Consider the following 17,491-nt stretch of genomic DNA (forward strand, 5'->3'; position numbering starts at 1 on the left):
TGTGCGTGGCTCTCTCTTGCGCGCTGCCTGTATGTGCCTCTGTCTCTCTCTGGCGCTGCCTCTGTGTTTGTGCGCGGCTCTCTCTCGCGCTGCCTGTGTGTGCCTCTGTCTCTCTCTGGCGTTGCCTCTGTGTGTGTGTGCGCGGCTCTCTCTCTCGCGCTGCCTCTGTGTGTGCCTCTGTCTCTCTCTGGCACTGCCTGTGTGTGCGCGGCTCTCTCTCTCGTGCTGCCTGTGTGTGCCTCTGTCTCTCTCTGGCGTTGCCTCTGTGTGTGTGTGTGTGTGTGTGCCTCTGTCTCTCTGGCGCTGCCTCTGTGTGTGCCTCTGTCTCTCTGGCGCTGCCTCTGTGTGAACCAAGGTTCCACTGAGATTGACTAATGAAAAGTCAACGTGGCTCAGAGCTGCAAGTGGACTGTGGCACAGACAAACAGAAATGACGGCATGTTTTCTGAGGCGTTGCGTCCGAGTTGGTGGGCGTGGCTCTGTGATTTTTTTCGTCGTATCCAATGGTTTAAGAGTTGGTGGGCCTGGCTCCTTCCTGCGTGCGCCATTGGCGTCTTACTTGTCGGCGGTTTAGTGAATCCACGCCCCTTCCGGCATGCTTTCCATGGGTGGCTACTTGTCTCCCGGCTTAGTGAATTATATATATAGATGGGGAAACTTGGCATGAATCTTGGAATTTTCAAGCCCACAAGTTTAAAGTCTTAAGTAAAATGAGTAATGCATTAAAATTAGTAATATCCGTAATAGTAGGAGTAACATAAATAAAATATGTTTATTCTATGTAGCTGGCTGTAATTATGATGCTTTTGCATTTTTTAGGAAATACAGGCAAAAACTGTATAAAAAAGGATTTTGGCTTTTCATGAAAAATGAAATGTGGAAGCATGCCTTCTTGTTTGGATGGTGAGCCATCTTAGGGAGATGTTTGGATTGGACTAGAGAGTAGTAAGTATAGGGGTCAGATATTGGGAATATGTTACAGATGCAACACCTCCTCTCAATAAAATATGGATTGCAGTGTCAACAAAAATTTTTGATGACATTTAAAAGGCAGGTTAAGAAAGGAATTTTATAGTCAAGAGGTCTTTACTTACTCAAATATTACTTGAGCTAGCCTTACAAATAGTAAGGCTAGTAATAGTAATAATCAGAAATGACTGATCAGAATTGAATTCAGGGGATAGATGTAATTGAACCATTAGGATCTACTAACCATAATATAAGATGCTTCACAATGTTTGGGCAGAGTACATATTCAATAATTTAAATTGTTAAGTGCAACTTTAGTAGGTCTCATTTTGATCAGAATCAGCAAAATCTAAAAAAAAACAAAAAAAAAAACAGGGTAAATCAATAGATGAGAAGCAGGTTTAAAAATGTTTTACATTTAATGAAGGACATAGCAGGACATCAATTTCATCCATAAATTTAAAAGATGTAAGAAAGAGAAATTCTTAGTGGATAAATATGGAGCTGAAAAAGAAGATACACAGGTAAAAACAGCTGTATAAAGTGTGCAAGGCAAATAATTCCATCACGTACTCTAGGGATTATGACAGCATGAGGGCAATGATTAAAAAGAATATTAGGAAATCTAAAAGGCACTTAGTTATATTTTACATAAGAGGCAGAAGAGGATCCAGAGAGATTTTTTTCAGTTTTCTAGTAGTAAAAGAACAGTTATGAAGGAGATGAAATGCATCACTGTTGGTAAAGACAAGCTAAAATACACAAATAGTGAAATAGTGATCACTCAGCACTTAAATGTTTCTGAAGTTTACACATGTGAAGAAGTTAATAACCACCCAACAGTAATAGGATCTGTCAATGAGGTACTTAGTGATTTGGAAATTGTAGATGGAGCAGTGCTGCATCGGTTAAATAAGCTGCAATAGGCTAACATGTCATCAGAACCAGATAACATGCACCTTGGAGTACTTAAGAGATTAGTGAGTGTATGTGTAAACCACTGATGCCTGTTTTTCAAAATCATTGCCCAAAGAGGAAATTCCTAAGGAGTGGAAGCTAACAAATATTGTCTCATCATTTAAATAAATGTGATCAGGCTGATCCAACTATAGGCCAGTAAGATTAACACACATCATGGTTTAACTCTTTGAGGGCTGAATATTTTTTCCCAAAGACAGTTTCTGAAAAGCAATGTTTTCACACAGAAATCTTCATAAAATATCTTTTGCTGCATGCTGTGGCTGCCAGTTTGCCAAGAATGTGCAGCAGGCTTGCTGTCTTCATGTGGCTGGGGCGGCAGCAGCGGTCATGGTTGCAATGCATTGCAAACTGGTTTCTACCTCTTATCATTGTTAAGTGGCAGTCCTACCTGGCAACCTCACATTCGTTTTCAATCACTTGTGTCAAAATCATAATCTGACAAGTCATAGTCCAGTTCAGAGGCAATAATAGGCAAAACCTCACCCGCAGAGTATTTTGCTTTATGCATTTGCTTTGATCTCTCGCCAGATGTCAGTCCCATTTTGGCTGTTGTTTGCGCCTTGCTATTCACGCGAGCGCAGGAAATCTCAGTCTAACCAATGAATCTAACTTTCCTTCTAGAAACAAGAGTCCAATTAAAACATAACAGTTGGTTTTGTCACCGTTTACAGTTGATTCCCATCGTCAACTCCTTCTTTTGACAAAAGTCAACATCAGCCCTGAAAGAGTTAATTGATGAATCAATTATTAAGGAAAAGACTGAGCATCACACGTCAAGTACAAGTGTATTGTCAAAAAGTTAACCTGAATTCAAACAGGGGAGATAATGTTTCACAAATAAACTGAAATTCAATGAGGAAGCAACAAAAGCATATGATCAGAAAGATGCGTATTATATTTGCTGGATTTCTAGAAAGCTTTTCATGAGGTGGGAATTTAAGAAGCAAGTGTATAGGTGGGTGAAAGAAATTGACCTAAACAGCGTCATGACAAGAACTTTTTTACAACTGATAAATGTTTAAAGTTGTGTCCTTCAGATATCAGTGCTTGGGCAGCTGCTGTTTTCAACATATTTAAATAATTTGAATAAGAATATAAAAGCAGTGTGGTTACATTTACAGATGATACCAAACTAGGTGGAATGGCAGATAATCTTCAATGAGCCAAATCATTTCAGTGAGATCTAGACAGAATATGGGTGTGGGCAGATTCAAGGCTGATGAAATTTAATATACAGTAAGTAAATATATAAGACATTACATGTAGGATATAAACAATGTTGGGTTTGAATACTTGATAGGAGTTTTGAAACTTGAAAATACAACTTTTTGAGAAGAATCTAGGAGTCCTAGCGGACTCTCACAATTTACATCCATACAGCCTGCAGAAGCCATTAAGATGTTAAATAGAATATTTGGTTATATGGCACACTATGCTTAAGATATATAACCCAATAGTGAGACCTCATCTTGAGCATTGTGTACAGTTTTGGTCTCCATATTACAAAAAAGTCATGGCAGCATTTGAGAATGTCCAGAAAAGGGTATCTAGGCTGATTCCAGGACTGAGTTTTGAGCACTGAAGAAAGATTGAAAGAGCTGAACTTTTCCAGTTTAAGTGAAATGAGATTAGTTGGTGATATAATTGAAGTTTTTAAAATTTTGAAAGGAATTAGTGGAATGGTGGATTCCAGTTATTTTAAGTTTTCAGCAAAAACACAGTGATGCAAATGGAAGGTTAGTAGTAGATTTCACAGAAACTTTTTTCCTCCACACAGAATCATACACTGGATATAAAAAGTGTACACTCCCCTTCCAAAATCACAAATGTTGTGTAATAAAAAATTGTAACCAAGACAACAGACTGATGCCACATAGTTCAACCTTGGTTTCATCAGACCATGATACATTTTTTCACATTGTTGTAGGAAACTGGGTACAGCTTTTTGCAAAGTTAATCCAAGTTTGGATGTTTTTCTTTGTGGGTAAAGTCTTTTGTCTTGCTACCCTACCACACAACCCTGTCCTGACTGATACCTTTCAAAGATGAGATCCTGGGCATGTTTTAAAAGCTTTTTGTGGACTATGGTTTTGGAGTATTTTGCAATCAAGAGGATATCAGAATAATACTACAGGGTTAGCCAAACTTTGTCTAAGCTCAATCAGAGCCACTTTAATTGATGTCAGGTATACTGACTACTATTTGAGATGTGATTGTGATTGGTTGATTCTGAATGTAGCCGCATCCTTGATTATTAAAAGGTGTGTACACTAATTCAACCAGGATTTTGTATGGTTTTTGTTTTGGTTTTTTTTTTCATTTTTTTACTAAACAGTTTCTGATTGTTATTCACCTAATTTGTATAGATTGCAACTTTTAACTAAAGATGGAATAAGTTCTGACAGGATTTATCTTGGATTTAATTGTTTTTATTACACAAAATCTTCCATTTTGGCATGTTATGTGTAGACATTTTATATCCACTGTACACACATGGAAATAATTGAACATGTAATACTTTATGGACTTTTAATACTTTACTTTGGAACAATTAAACAAATAGGATTGGTAAGATTTGTTGGGACGTTTGATCTGTTCTTGTCAAAATTGTTTATAAGTTCAAATGTTTGAATGTCTTTGGAATTAAAGTAGTCATATTGCAGTAATCCTGCACACTCAAGCTCTTTTGAAAGTGTGTTTTTTTTTCAACAAATGCTTGTAAGAGTTTTCTTTAAAGATAGTACAGTTAAAATATATTTTTCTCAGACCATTCTGTCATTTCCAGTCCCAGGTTTCCATCAACATCTCCACATATATGTTTAAGTTAATTTGTGACCATAAATTGGCCCCAATGTGGGAGTTTGTGTGTGTGTCTTACAGTGGACACAGGTCCTATTCAGAGATTTTTCCTGCATGATGAACCAGTTTAAGATCAGCAATTTAATAACTGGTCAATAAACAGGGCACTCAGTTTGGTTCAAATGCAAAATTTGATTTGAAGTCCCATACTATATACAGTAAGGGCTGATGTCACAAGTTATTTCAGTTTTATTGTGTGGCCCTATCCTCAGACACACACATTTTTTCAAGGGTCCTTTACTCTTCCATAAAAATAACGTTTATTTAATAATAATTTATTACAAACCATCAAAACCCTATTTTCCTTTGATTACTTATCCAAGAATACCTATCCTGCTTGATACATTTTGGCACTACCACAGACATTTTATAATTTACCTATTGTGGAACATGGTTTCCAGAATCCCAAATGTAAGTCGTCATTAATAACTGATTGGGAATAACCTTTATGGAAGTATAGCTGGCAAGAAATCGCCTATCTGCAGCCTTGTTTTTTATACAGGGATCCTAGAAACTACCAGTACACATATGTAAGATTTTAGAAATATTAACATGTCAAACATAGTGTTAGCATTATGGTAGTTCGGACTTTTCTTTTTGTAATCAGAGTATGATGGAGCAATGCATTTACCTTACATAAAATACTTGACCAAAAGGATTGCAGAGGTGAATATTTGAGTAAATGTGGTATATAGTGGCAGAGTAAAAATATCAGTGAACAGTCCAAGTTTAATCTGTTCTTGACCAAAAGCCTTCTAAAGTAAAGTTATATACAGTTCCTTCTGTAAAAATGGGGCTTGAATCCATACAGTGTATGTGAGAAATTGATCAATATGTGTAATAAATTATTAGCTTATGTATAGTGCATAAAGTTACTAAAGGAAGATCCTGCATAGTTTTTCACCTAAAGATATATATTGTGTTATTGTATATTGATAATTGAAACAAGTTATGTTTGTCTAAGACAGTGCTCCGCAACCTTTTCTCACCTACGACACACCAAAGTTCTTCCTAGAATTCCGCGGCACGTCAAAAGCTAAAATATATAGCTGTGGCGTCGCTATAGCTGGGGGGGGTCCGCTCCGAGCGTCAGCTATTTAGGGGCGTCCAAACTACGGTACTTTCTTTTTTTTTTTTGTTCCTTGAGGAGGCGCAAAAAAAAAATTTCTTTCAGCTTTGGGGCGTCAAATTTTTCACCGCCCCGGGCAACATGATCTCCAGCTACGCCACTGATATATAGATATGAATTTAATACACAAATTTTACAATAAATTTTCATTTTTTATTATAAGTATACATTTATTATAAGTATACATACATAAAAACTATACTATATTAACTTTTATGCAATCTTAATAATTATTATAACATAATGACTGATTAATGTGATACCTGCGCTTGTTTCAATGAACACAAAAGTTTTATATTCGGCTCAATATTTGACAGCGCAACCCGAAGTTCTTGGTCAAGATCTTTTAAGCTTATCATTTTTAATTAACACAAGAGTTGTTTGTCTTTTTTGGCGTAACTGGGATGGTTTGAATTTAGATGGCGATTTAGTTTACTGGGTGCCATTGCCTCGTTTGATAGCTGATCGCCGCAAATGATGCATTGTGGCTTTGGAGCCGTTTCGTCACCACACCACGAGAATCCGTATCGAATGTAGTCTTCGTTGTACTTCCTTTTCACAATCTTCTTTGTTTTTTTTTTGCAACACTTGTGCTGGGTTCTTCATCATCTGTACGTGAAGACGAATCTTTTCCACGTAAAAATTTATCCATATTTAAAGGGGTATAAAACTAAATATGAATCACACGAAGAACGTTAACCATACACAATTCAGCAACACAACTAATAGTAATGAATGATAACTACTGTCGCAAGACAAGTGAATGCGACGTAGCACGACTAATACGTCGGCTTGAATTGAATCTAGGTGAGGACACGGAGCGATCTGCCTATCAAAGCATACTACGGAGTTGTCTGGCGACTACGTAGGGCCTACGTTGTAGGCGACAGGCGCCAGGCGATGGGATTTATTATTTCAGAGAAATGACACATAAAATTATGAAACCTTTAAAAGGCTATTTACGCGAATATTTCATTGCACGTATTCTCGTTATTGTGTTTCTAAGGAGGACCGTTGAAATATTATTTAGTTAGAAAATTGTCTTATTTGACCGCGTCACACCTGTATCGGCTCAAGGCACACCAGTGTGCCGCGGCACACCGGTTGCGGAGCACTGGTCTAAGATATGTGTTCAGAAGTTTTCAATTAGAACTAACTGTCATGTTTCTTGATTTAATCGGCAGCAGTAGACTGTCATACCATTGTTTCTTTCCCTAAATTGATGGTGAGCCAATGGGCATTTACTGATTCAGCCGCTTCCTTCAAAACTAGATAGATGATTCATCCAGTTAGAAAAAAATAAAGTTAAAGAAAATATAGGGAATAAAGTTAATAGAATAAAGATATTTGGACTTAAAAGTAAGTGCTAGATTATCTGTTAGAAATCATATCAAATAATGTTTATTTTTCATTTAGGCCTTGAGTTTTTCATTTATTTGCTTTCCAGTTTTTATGTATCCTTTGTTGAACCTTCTTTTCCTTGTTTTCTGTGTGATTTTTGGTCTCCATATTATTATAAAACATGTATTATCATCTTCCACATTGGTGTATACTAATTTAAAGCAGTTGCTTAGTACTGTATGAAGTGGTTCCCAATAGAGCGATCTCTTTCATCTCATGGTTTACTTTAGGTTAATTAGGTTTCCAGGAAGTATTGTTCTATAATGCAGACAGACTTAAACATGGCAAAATCTTGTTCTATGGCTTAGAAATTACTCTCATCTTATTAAATTACTTGTTTTACTTGTCTGCATCATGTTCCCTGAAAACATTAATCTTTCAAGTGTACAAGCCAGAAATGTGTATGTAGTAAAAGGATCTTGTAAAAGTAGTTCTGAATGGTGCACTTATCACCAGTTTAGAGAAAAAAAAATACTACAAAACATTTCAGCCTTAAAATCTTAGATGTCTTGGATTCTATTTAGGTAACATATTCTGGTGGAAGCAAATGTTTCAGTTGCTCATCGGCAGCTGAAAGAGACAAATGGATGGAGAATCTTAAAAGAACAGTACAGCCCAACAAGGTAAGCTATGTGAAGTATCACAGAGTGCATTAAAACAATCATTAATTTCATTGAAGCATTAGATGTAACACACTGGTATAAATCTGTTGATTTTTGGTCTGTTCAGCAAATATAATTTGTTTTTTTAAACTGAAGAGTAGTTAAATCAGTCTTCACTAGTTGCAAAATTTATAATGATGTTAAATTCAGTGGTGAATAAAGCATATTTAAGAAGAGCTTGCTTCTCTGAAAATAATAACTTGTTAGGTAGCCATATAGTTTGTTTTACTTCACTCCTTAAGTAATATCAAAGTCCACTGCGTAGGTAAGGACAAAATATTATTATGTCATTTATTTAAATTATCTTTTAATATAATGGATTGGCTCAATTTATTGTTTGCATATTGTAGCTAAATATGAGAATTCAGTTTTTGTCTATTTATGAATTACTGTATATTTGTTGAATCCATCATTCTGAACCAAAGCCATCTGCTAGTTATTTCTTGTACACACTCACTACCCTTTTAGGTCTTTCTATCCAAAGGGCACAATCTTAGTTTTAAGGGGTGATTATTTGACTGCTCAGCATCTCTCTTTACCCAGCTATCAAGAATATACAGCCTCGGACACAACTACAAAGTCAATTATTGAACTTTGGCCCAAGGTACTCTGGTAACAGGTATACTTATGAGTAACCTTCCATTGAGACATTATTATCAATACATTAATAACATGGAGATCCAGTAACAGTTCTCTGTTAGGAAGAATTACTCCTGCATTTTGGGAGAAGTTAGGGAGGTAGAGTCTGAATTGACTCTGTTAAAAAAAAATAAAATAAAATAAACTCTTATTTGGAGGCAACTGCAAGGAGCTGTGATGAAAAGCTTATTTATGGTTGTTATGATGGTAACCCTAAGACTCATTGGTGGATACCATGTCAAGTTGAGGAAGACCTATGCATTGTTAGCAGGATGGTCTCCTTATTTGATTAAGACATACCAACAGGCCAAAAAAGTGTCAGTTCATTATTAATGACATTTAAAAGAGGGTATGTTCCAGTGACACTCCTCAACCACCTGGGAATGGCTTTACCAGTTTACTGGAGCTGAGATTCTTGACAGTGGTTAAACCTCAGCATTCAGAAGAAGCAATTAGAATTAGCGTGTCCAAATCTGAGTTAATGATCTTCTCCTGGAAAATAATTCCTTGTTTTCTGCAGGTAAGAGTTGAGCAGCTGCCTAAAGTGATGTAGTTAAAGTTTGTCAAGCTCTTACTCGTATTTGATGGCAGTGGTGGTAGAGAGACTGAACAACAATTCAAAAGTATCTTTTTTTAGTTACTATACAAATTACTCTGTGGTTTTAGTGCATTGTGTTTTATGGTTGGTTCATGTCTTTAGAGAAGTTGCTTATTTTTGAAAAAAGTATTCAGTTACGATTAAAGATGTTTTTGTCATGTATGTATGTATGTTTATATATTCTATGATAAATTCAGCATTAAAATTTCCAGGACATTTTATAGACCAGTCACACAGAGTGTATATTTTGGATGACATTTTTCAGTTTGAGCAAAATATATTTTAAATAAGTGGGGACATAGAGATACATTAAATCAGTTCAAGCTGCAAGGCTGTCATGAGTTACCTGTGTATTAGGTTGTTAGTGTTTACACATTGTTTTTCATGGTACGGAAGAGTTTTTTCTCAGTATATACTGTAGGCCTTTCATCTTCCTGCACTTTGACATTCTTCCAGTAGGATATGGTAAGTAGATTGATGTTCAAGAATACTATATAGGTTTGCAATTTTATGTGGCAACGTTATGTGGATATGATTTGGTTCTCCTGTATTTATAATAATAAAAAATAAAACAATATTTAAAAATAGTGTCAAAAGGTTATAGTTAGGTCTAAGGTTACCAAATGGCCATTTTTGGGTGTAGGAGAACCTGGTCACCCTAAATAAGTTTGTAAACATCACTTATCTGAAGAAATGCGACATTTAATGAACTAAAATATAATCATTAACTTAAGTGATCATTTCAATTGTCCTTTATTATTTTCAAGAGCAGATCAATAAAGTTACAGTATATAACAATAAACTGACTTTTCAATACAGCATTGGAATTATTCAAATCTCGAATTTTTTTTTCCCCTCGAAAGATGGCCAAGTCATAACATGCTTATTTTCTTTTCTACCAGGATAATTGTAGGAGAGCCGAAAATGTTCTAAGGCTATGGATTATTGAAGCTAAAGACCTACCACCTAAGAAAAAATATTTCTGTGAACTGTGCCTTGATGATGTTTTATATGCTCGCACTACAAGCAAAAACAAAGTAGAAAGTTTGTTTTGGGGCGAACACTTTGAGTTCTATAGCTTACCACTGGTGCGCAATATCACAGTCCATATTTACAAGGATGTGGACAAGAAGAAAAAGAAGGATAAGAATAATTATGTTGGTCTTGTTAATATTCCTATTAGTAGTGTCACAGGTCGCCAATTCATGGAAAAGTGGTACCCAGTTAGCACACCAACACCAAACAAAGGCAAAACAGGTGGCCCATCTATTCGTATCAAGTCCCGATTCCAAACCATCTCAATTCTTCCAATGGAGCAATACAAAGAGTTTGCTGAATTTATTACCAATAATTACACTATGCTGTGCTCAGTTTTGGAACCTGTCATCAGTGTAAAGAACAAGGAAGAGATGGCCTGTGCTCTGGTTCACATACTACAAAGTACAGGCAGGGCCAAGGTAAGTGTAAAAAATCATTTACATTGCTAGCGCATCTGGTACTGGGGATGAGTTACATTTAGACAGTTGTAATTTTCACATTTCTTTTAGGACTTTTTGACAGATTTGGTCATGTCGGAAGTTGACCGTTGTGGAGAACATGAAGTTCTGATCTTCCGTGAAAATACACTTGCAACCAAAGCAATTGAAGAATATTTGAAGCTAGTTGGGCAAAAATACCTTCATGATGCCCTTGGTAGGTATTAGGCTAACCAATTTCAACAACAGTTTGAAAAATAATTATTAAAAATTTCTACTAAAATTTCTTTTTTTATCATATTTTATTTATAGGAGAATTTATAAAAGCACTGTATGAATCAGAAGAGAATTGTGAAGTGGATCCAAATAAATGTTCATCAAGTGAACTGTCAGAACACCAGAGCAACCTCAAAATGTGTTGTGAATTAGCTTTTTGCAAGATTATCAACTCATACTGGTAGGAGCAAGATACCATTTCATAGTCTTTAGAAAGTTAAAGCAATTAGGGTTTAGATTCAGACACAGCAAATTGGGAAAAAAATGGCTTGAAAGTATAGTTTTTATTTCAATTTTCCTATATTTTCCTTTATTTAAATTGTTTTTAGCTTAACCAGGATTGGATTGACAAATTTTAAATACAGTCAGTTCTCAACAATTGCACATTTAACTTTCGTTACTTCAGTCATTCACACAATTTTATTAGTCACCCACCTCATTTTTACTTTCACGTTGACAATCACATACATTCATGGGCTCCACGACGCAGGTTTGGACAGTGGCTAGTATTCTACTAGGTACTTCAGCAGTTTTTATTAACCCACCGTTGCAAAAAGGCTCCCCATACATTTATTACATATTTTCATTGTGTTGCTTAAATCAATTTTTGTGTTGCAATTATGTTAGGTGAAATTCTTCGCACTGTAAGTCCAGGCAAGCAAAGTCAGTTATGCAGCTTAGTGAGAAATCAAAGGTATTAATGTAGAAAAACTTTGTGCCAGAATGTCGGCAGTAAGTTTGGTGTGAATGAATCAACCAGCTGGCTAGAGACATCGAGGCTGCTGATCCCATCATAATTGCAGTCTCAAGGTCAAATATCACCTTACCTTAACTAAGCTTCCATACTCTGAGACCCTTAAGGAGACATTGCTGGTGCATTATTTCAAGCCAGTGTGTCCTTCGTGGTCTCCCAACAGTATTTGCCAGCTATGAAAGTCCGAGTGTCGAAAGGGAAGTCGAGACCTCACCCGTCTCTCAGCATCTTCCAACATCAGGGACTAAACTTTTTTTTTTTTTTTTTTTTATTGAGATGTTAGCAAAAAATGTCTTGGAATTCTAGGGAATAACTAGCGAGAAAAAATGTTCTACATGTTACCAATTTTATTATATGTACTGCGTTTTATGGTTTATTTCATGATTATTGTGTTAGAAAAACAAATATTATAAGAAATTATGTTTTGTTATAAAAGAATGTATGCCGAAAAGTATAATTTGAGCAGTCCCTATTGAAAGATTACTATTTTTAGCTATCACGGAGCCTAACCCTCTATTTGCCATAGGTTCATTTTATCATCATTTTCATTTTTGACTTTCACGCGGTTATCTAATAACATTACCCTTGAGAAAGTTTAGCATTAACTGTATGTCACAATATATTGCTTATATAAGAAAAAACATGGATTATATTTAATTTTTTTCAATTATTCTTCAAAGTTTCTTTACTGTAAATCAGGTTTTTTTTAACTTATTGAATATTATTGTTACTCATCACAAAACAGCCAAGCTTTTATTTCCTGTTAAGGTTTTGTCTATAGATATAGGATTGTAAATTTTATTTATGTACAAATATAGAATTGTAACATGTTTTTCTTTTGATTTAAGCGTTTTTCCACGAGAGCTAAAGGAAGTTTTTGCAGCTTGGAAACATCACTGCTTGAATCGAGGAAAACAAGATATAAGTGAGCGCCTCATCAGTGCCTCTCTTTTCCTCCGTTTTCTGTGTCCTGCCATTATGTCACCCAGTCTTTTTAACTTAATGCAAGAGTATCCAGATGACCGAACATCACGTACACTAACACTCATCGCCAAGGTCATTCAGAACCTTGCTAATTTTGCAAAGTATGTTGATTCAAGTTTTCCTTATCTTTTTAAAAAGTTAGAATTTCATTTTATGCTGTTTTTTATTTCAGATTCTTTCCTTTTATTTTGGTGTTATATTTTACATGAATTTACACACACATTTAGAGTTTTGCACATGGTGAAAATACGCAGCTACTGTATCTGTACCCACTGAAGCTCAAACTCGCATTACCTTGCATGCACAATTTTACCTGTCCTCACCCTAAACCCAATCATTAAATTTTATTTGCTTACTGTCCCCCCCAGCTGTTCTCATTATATCAGAACGGTCTATGCAAAATTAAATGTTGTAAATATTTTTATTCCATTTTTACTTATTGATTTGATAAGTTTCCTATCTCCCTAGTTCTCCTCTAGGGGAATGGTATATGGGTGTACAACCTGTTTATGTAGCATTAGGGAAGAACCAATCCCTAACAGGCAGTATCACAGGGCACACTTACACACATCCAGAGGACTAATTTAGAGGTACCAGTCATGCTAACCTTAGTTTGTAAAAAGTGGAAGGAAACTGGAGCACCTAGAGAAAACCTACACAAATATGGAAAGAACATGTAAATGTTACACACTGGGATTACCTAGTTTGGATTTGAATCCAGGAATCGTTGAGGGAGAAGTGTACCTCTTGCTGTATTGTCAGTTTTCAAAAGTATCAAATATTCATTCATGTATCTGTTTTATGAGCCTCTTCCTTTCTAACATTATCTGGGATAATGTAGGCATTTACTCTGAATAGGTGCACTCACCCACTTAACTTAAAATTAATTCCTTTGTAATGTGGGAGTAAACCAGAGTACACTAGCGACAGCTAATGCAAATCTGGGGAAAACACGCAAACTCCATACAGACATGAAGTATAACAGGATTTGAACCTGGAGCTCAGATAAAGCAATTAATCCCACTTTGAAACCACACTGCATTATTATAATAATGAGTTGTCAATTCTTGTTCATTTACAATATTCTAGATATCATATCTCAGTCAACACAGCTGAAATAATTTCAGCTACTCCTTTTGAAAGAAATTGGTTAAAACACTGTAGTACAGCTTTACATGCTGTAGGCAATGAAATATAGCTTACATGCAATAACAATAATAAATAGAAAAATTACCAAATAGTAAAAAAAAATAAAATAAACATAATTACCAAAACTTGTTGAAATGCAGCATGTCTGTTTTCCATTAAAATAGGCAAATGTGTTACTTACAGTTGTTGTTTATATAGCAACACTAGCTTTGTATGTGGGACCAGCAACTTTACCGCTGAAGTGATTGAATAGATTTTACAAAGATGAATGAATGGTTGAATTCTGATATCTGAGAAGCAGTCTTATAGGGTTAGCCTCATGTGAGGCATTTGTCTTATTGGATCTTTGAACCTTTTGTACTCTGACACGATTTCCAAATTGTGATGCGTTTTGAACACTTAGCAAATGAATTATCAGGTTTGTAAAACTTTTAGAAATGTTGCTGTTTTTTATGAAATAATCCATAAACACTTAGTATTACTAAACATATTAGATGCAATGAGAAGTCAAGCAAAATTACACCTTTTATTGGCTAACTGAACCGATTACAATATGCAAGCTTTCAAGGCAACAAATGCCCCTTCTTTAGGCAAGATGGGGCCTTCAGTTGCCTCGAAAGCTTGTTCATGGTCACACAGGGTCAAAAGTGGAATCTGAACCCTCAACCTCAGTGTTTGAACCCTAAAGCCCAAAGCCTTAACTGTTATGCCAGCATACATATACACATACATTCAGAAGGAGGTAAATTTATAATTGACTAGCAAAATACCCGCGCTTCGCAGCGGAGAAGTAGTGTGTTAAAGAGGTTATGAAAAAGTAAAGGAAACATTTTAAAGATAACGTAACATGATTGTCAATGTAATTGTGTTGTCATTGTTATGAGTGTTGCTGTCATATATATGTATATGTATATATAATGAACGTCTGTTCGTAACCGTGTCTCGAGCGCAAAGGAAGATGGGAAGCTGTCCGCTGGTTGCGTGTGCATGACGTAGCAATCTGTTCGCTATCCGAAATTTTGTTCGCTATCGGAGGCAAATTTTTAGTGAAATTTTTGGTTGTTATCCGAATTGTTCGTTATCAAAGGCGTTCTCTAACCGAGGTTCTACTATATATATATATATATATATATATATATATATATATAGTAAAATACCCGTGCTTCGCAGCGGAGAAGTAGTGTGTTAAAGAGGTTATGTAAACATATATATATATACATATACATATATATACATATCTACATATACAGATATCTACATATAGCAAAATACCCGCGCTTCGCAGCGGAGAAGTAGTGTGTTAAAGAGGTTATGTAACCATATATATACATAAACATATATACATATATATACATATCTACATATACACATCCACATATACATATATATATATATATACATATACAAATTTACATATCTACATATATATATATATATATATAGATATAAATATAGACATACATTCAAATATATATAAATATTCATATATATATAAACAACATTAACATCATTATCATATGAGAATATGAAGTAATATATAAGAAGCACATTTCATATAAATATAAATTATTAAACAGTAAAATCTTCTTCTGTAATTTGCTACCGTGGCTATTCGTTTGTCTGTCCAGGATTTTAAATCACCTGTAGCTCCCAAACCGTTTCACCTATTGACTTGAAATCTGGTACACATATAGTACGTCACGTCTACTATCCGGTTTATGGGTGATGATTGTATTACTCTTTTTATCTTTATTTTATTTTATTGTAGAATCAACTCCTATCTGCGCACACCAGGGCGGCCGTGGGCAGATGCGTATGGTGTATTCACTCCGTGTTATCGTGCATTGCGCTGTCACTGGTATTTTGATAAAAGAATTTGAACAACATATAAGAAGCGTATAAATTATTAAACAGTAAAACATTAACATTTAAGAAGTAAAGTTACATTAAGTACTACTGCAGTGCCTTCGGGTATACCTCATTTTTTGTTTGCCCATTACATGCTTAAATGTATACATTTTTTGGTGTACCTACCCGAGAACACGCGACATATAACCGAGCGTGGGAGAAGCATGGATTTTAAACACGCGTTGAGTTCATCTGCTGGTCTCCCTCGTGGAATAACTGGTAATGTTTGACTAAAATCTACAGCGAGTAAAACGACATTACCTCCTTTTTTTTTTTTTTTTTACAATCTCTGAGATCTTGCTTTTTTCGGTTCAAGGCTTCATAAGCTCTTTTATGTTCTATGGTGTAGTTATCCCAAACCATCATCTTTGAATGTTGCAAGACTTTCGCCTTGTATGTAGATCGGGGTAATTACATTCATTGCATTCCTAGTCTGAATCACAATCTGATTGTATGGGTGGTTACCTGGCACTGTAGGGTTGCCACCCGTCCTTTAAAATACGGAATCGTGCCGCATTTGAGAATGAAATTGCGCGTCCCGTTTTGAATCAATACGGGACGGGATTTGTCCCGTATTTTTTTTATCATTTTTTTTTAAAGCAGCGTCTCATGCAAATCATCCCACACGCATTTTATGAAGATGCCTCCTTTCCTACTTTTGATTGGGTAATACTTGATGTCATCGTTAGTTTGATTGGTCTTTTTAACTGTCCAGTGAGGAGGGCGGGTCTTTTAAGTAGAGTCTGCAAACTGTTGGCACTGAGATGTGGCACCCGCTGCAGTATGCGTCCCTTATTTTTTTGTATTAAAAGTGGTAACCCTACCTGGCAGGTAACACTTATGTTTGGTCATGAAGTCGTCTAAAATCCGCCACGTGCCCTCTTTTAATTGCGAGAAGCAGATATATATAGCCAAATTCTCACGCTTCGTTGCGGCGAAGTACTGCTTTTAATTTTTTAAGAAGAAAAGAAAACCTTTTTAAACAGATCGAAAATATACCAATAACAATTTGTTAAGGATCTGTTTTTTTGTGAACCTCGCTTTTAACAGCTGTCGTGCTACGGCGTGTGTTTCGTTTATTTGACAGTATGTAGATCGTGGTAATTACATTCATGGCATTCGTTTTCTGAATCACAATCTGACTATATGGGTGGTTACCTGCCAGGTTACGCTTGTGGTTGGTCAGGAAGTCTCCTTACATCCGCCATGTGCCCTCTTTCTGTTCCCAGAAGCTGATCATAGAATGGTTTTAATAGTTTACTTTCAAATAATGCAAAGAGTATGCGACATGTGTTTCTCCCTAATTCTGGGCTCATCAGGCATACACAATCACTGCATCCCCTCTCGGGAATCGAATCTCTCTTGTCAGCGCCAGAGTTGAAGCCCCTAACGTTGCGGTCAGCAAGTCGGCTAACATCCGCCATGTGCCGTCTTTCAGTTGCGAGAAGCAGATCATAGAATGGTTGAAACTGTTGCCCCTAACGTTGCGCTACGGCGTGTGGTTCGTTTATACCTCGTGTCTTCTCATTAAACTTTTATCTCGCGAATATGTTATTGCAATCCGCAGCGGGAGCGTTTCTATAAACTTAATTTAAACTTACGTATTACACCGTGCTTTGTTTCCCTTATGTATATGCTTGTATGCTTCACTCGCTGGCTTCTTATTGTTTCTCTTCCTTCTCAATTGTTTAATGAATTTTTTATTCT

The 17,491-nt window shown here is 35.8% G+C and overlaps 1 protein-coding gene across 6 annotated transcripts in view; it reads left to right on the forward strand.

The window, feature by feature from the left end:
• The window catches only part of rasal2 (RAS protein activator like 2), a 260,725-nt gene that overhangs the window by 209,601 nt on the left and 33,633 nt on the right, over positions 1-17,491 (forward strand). For all 6 annotated transcript variants that reach the window (XM_028811332.2, XM_028811333.2, XM_051932425.1 and 3 more), the window contains 5 exons: positions 7,864-7,962; positions 10,141-10,695; positions 10,786-10,930; positions 11,026-11,170; positions 12,592-12,828. In XM_028811332.2, the coding sequence (XP_028667165.1) occupies positions 7,864-7,962; positions 10,141-10,695; positions 10,786-10,930; positions 11,026-11,170; positions 12,592-12,828 (1,181 nt within the window). The remainder of the gene's footprint in view (positions 1-7,863; positions 7,963-10,140; positions 10,696-10,785; positions 10,931-11,025; positions 11,171-12,591; positions 12,829-17,491) is intronic.

The sequence above is a fragment of the Erpetoichthys calabaricus genome, chromosome 10, assembly GCF_900747795.2.
Source record: "Erpetoichthys calabaricus chromosome 10, fErpCal1.3, whole genome shotgun sequence".
In the NCBI taxonomy this organism is placed as follows: domain Eukaryota; kingdom Metazoa; phylum Chordata; class Cladistia; order Polypteriformes; family Polypteridae; genus Erpetoichthys; species Erpetoichthys calabaricus.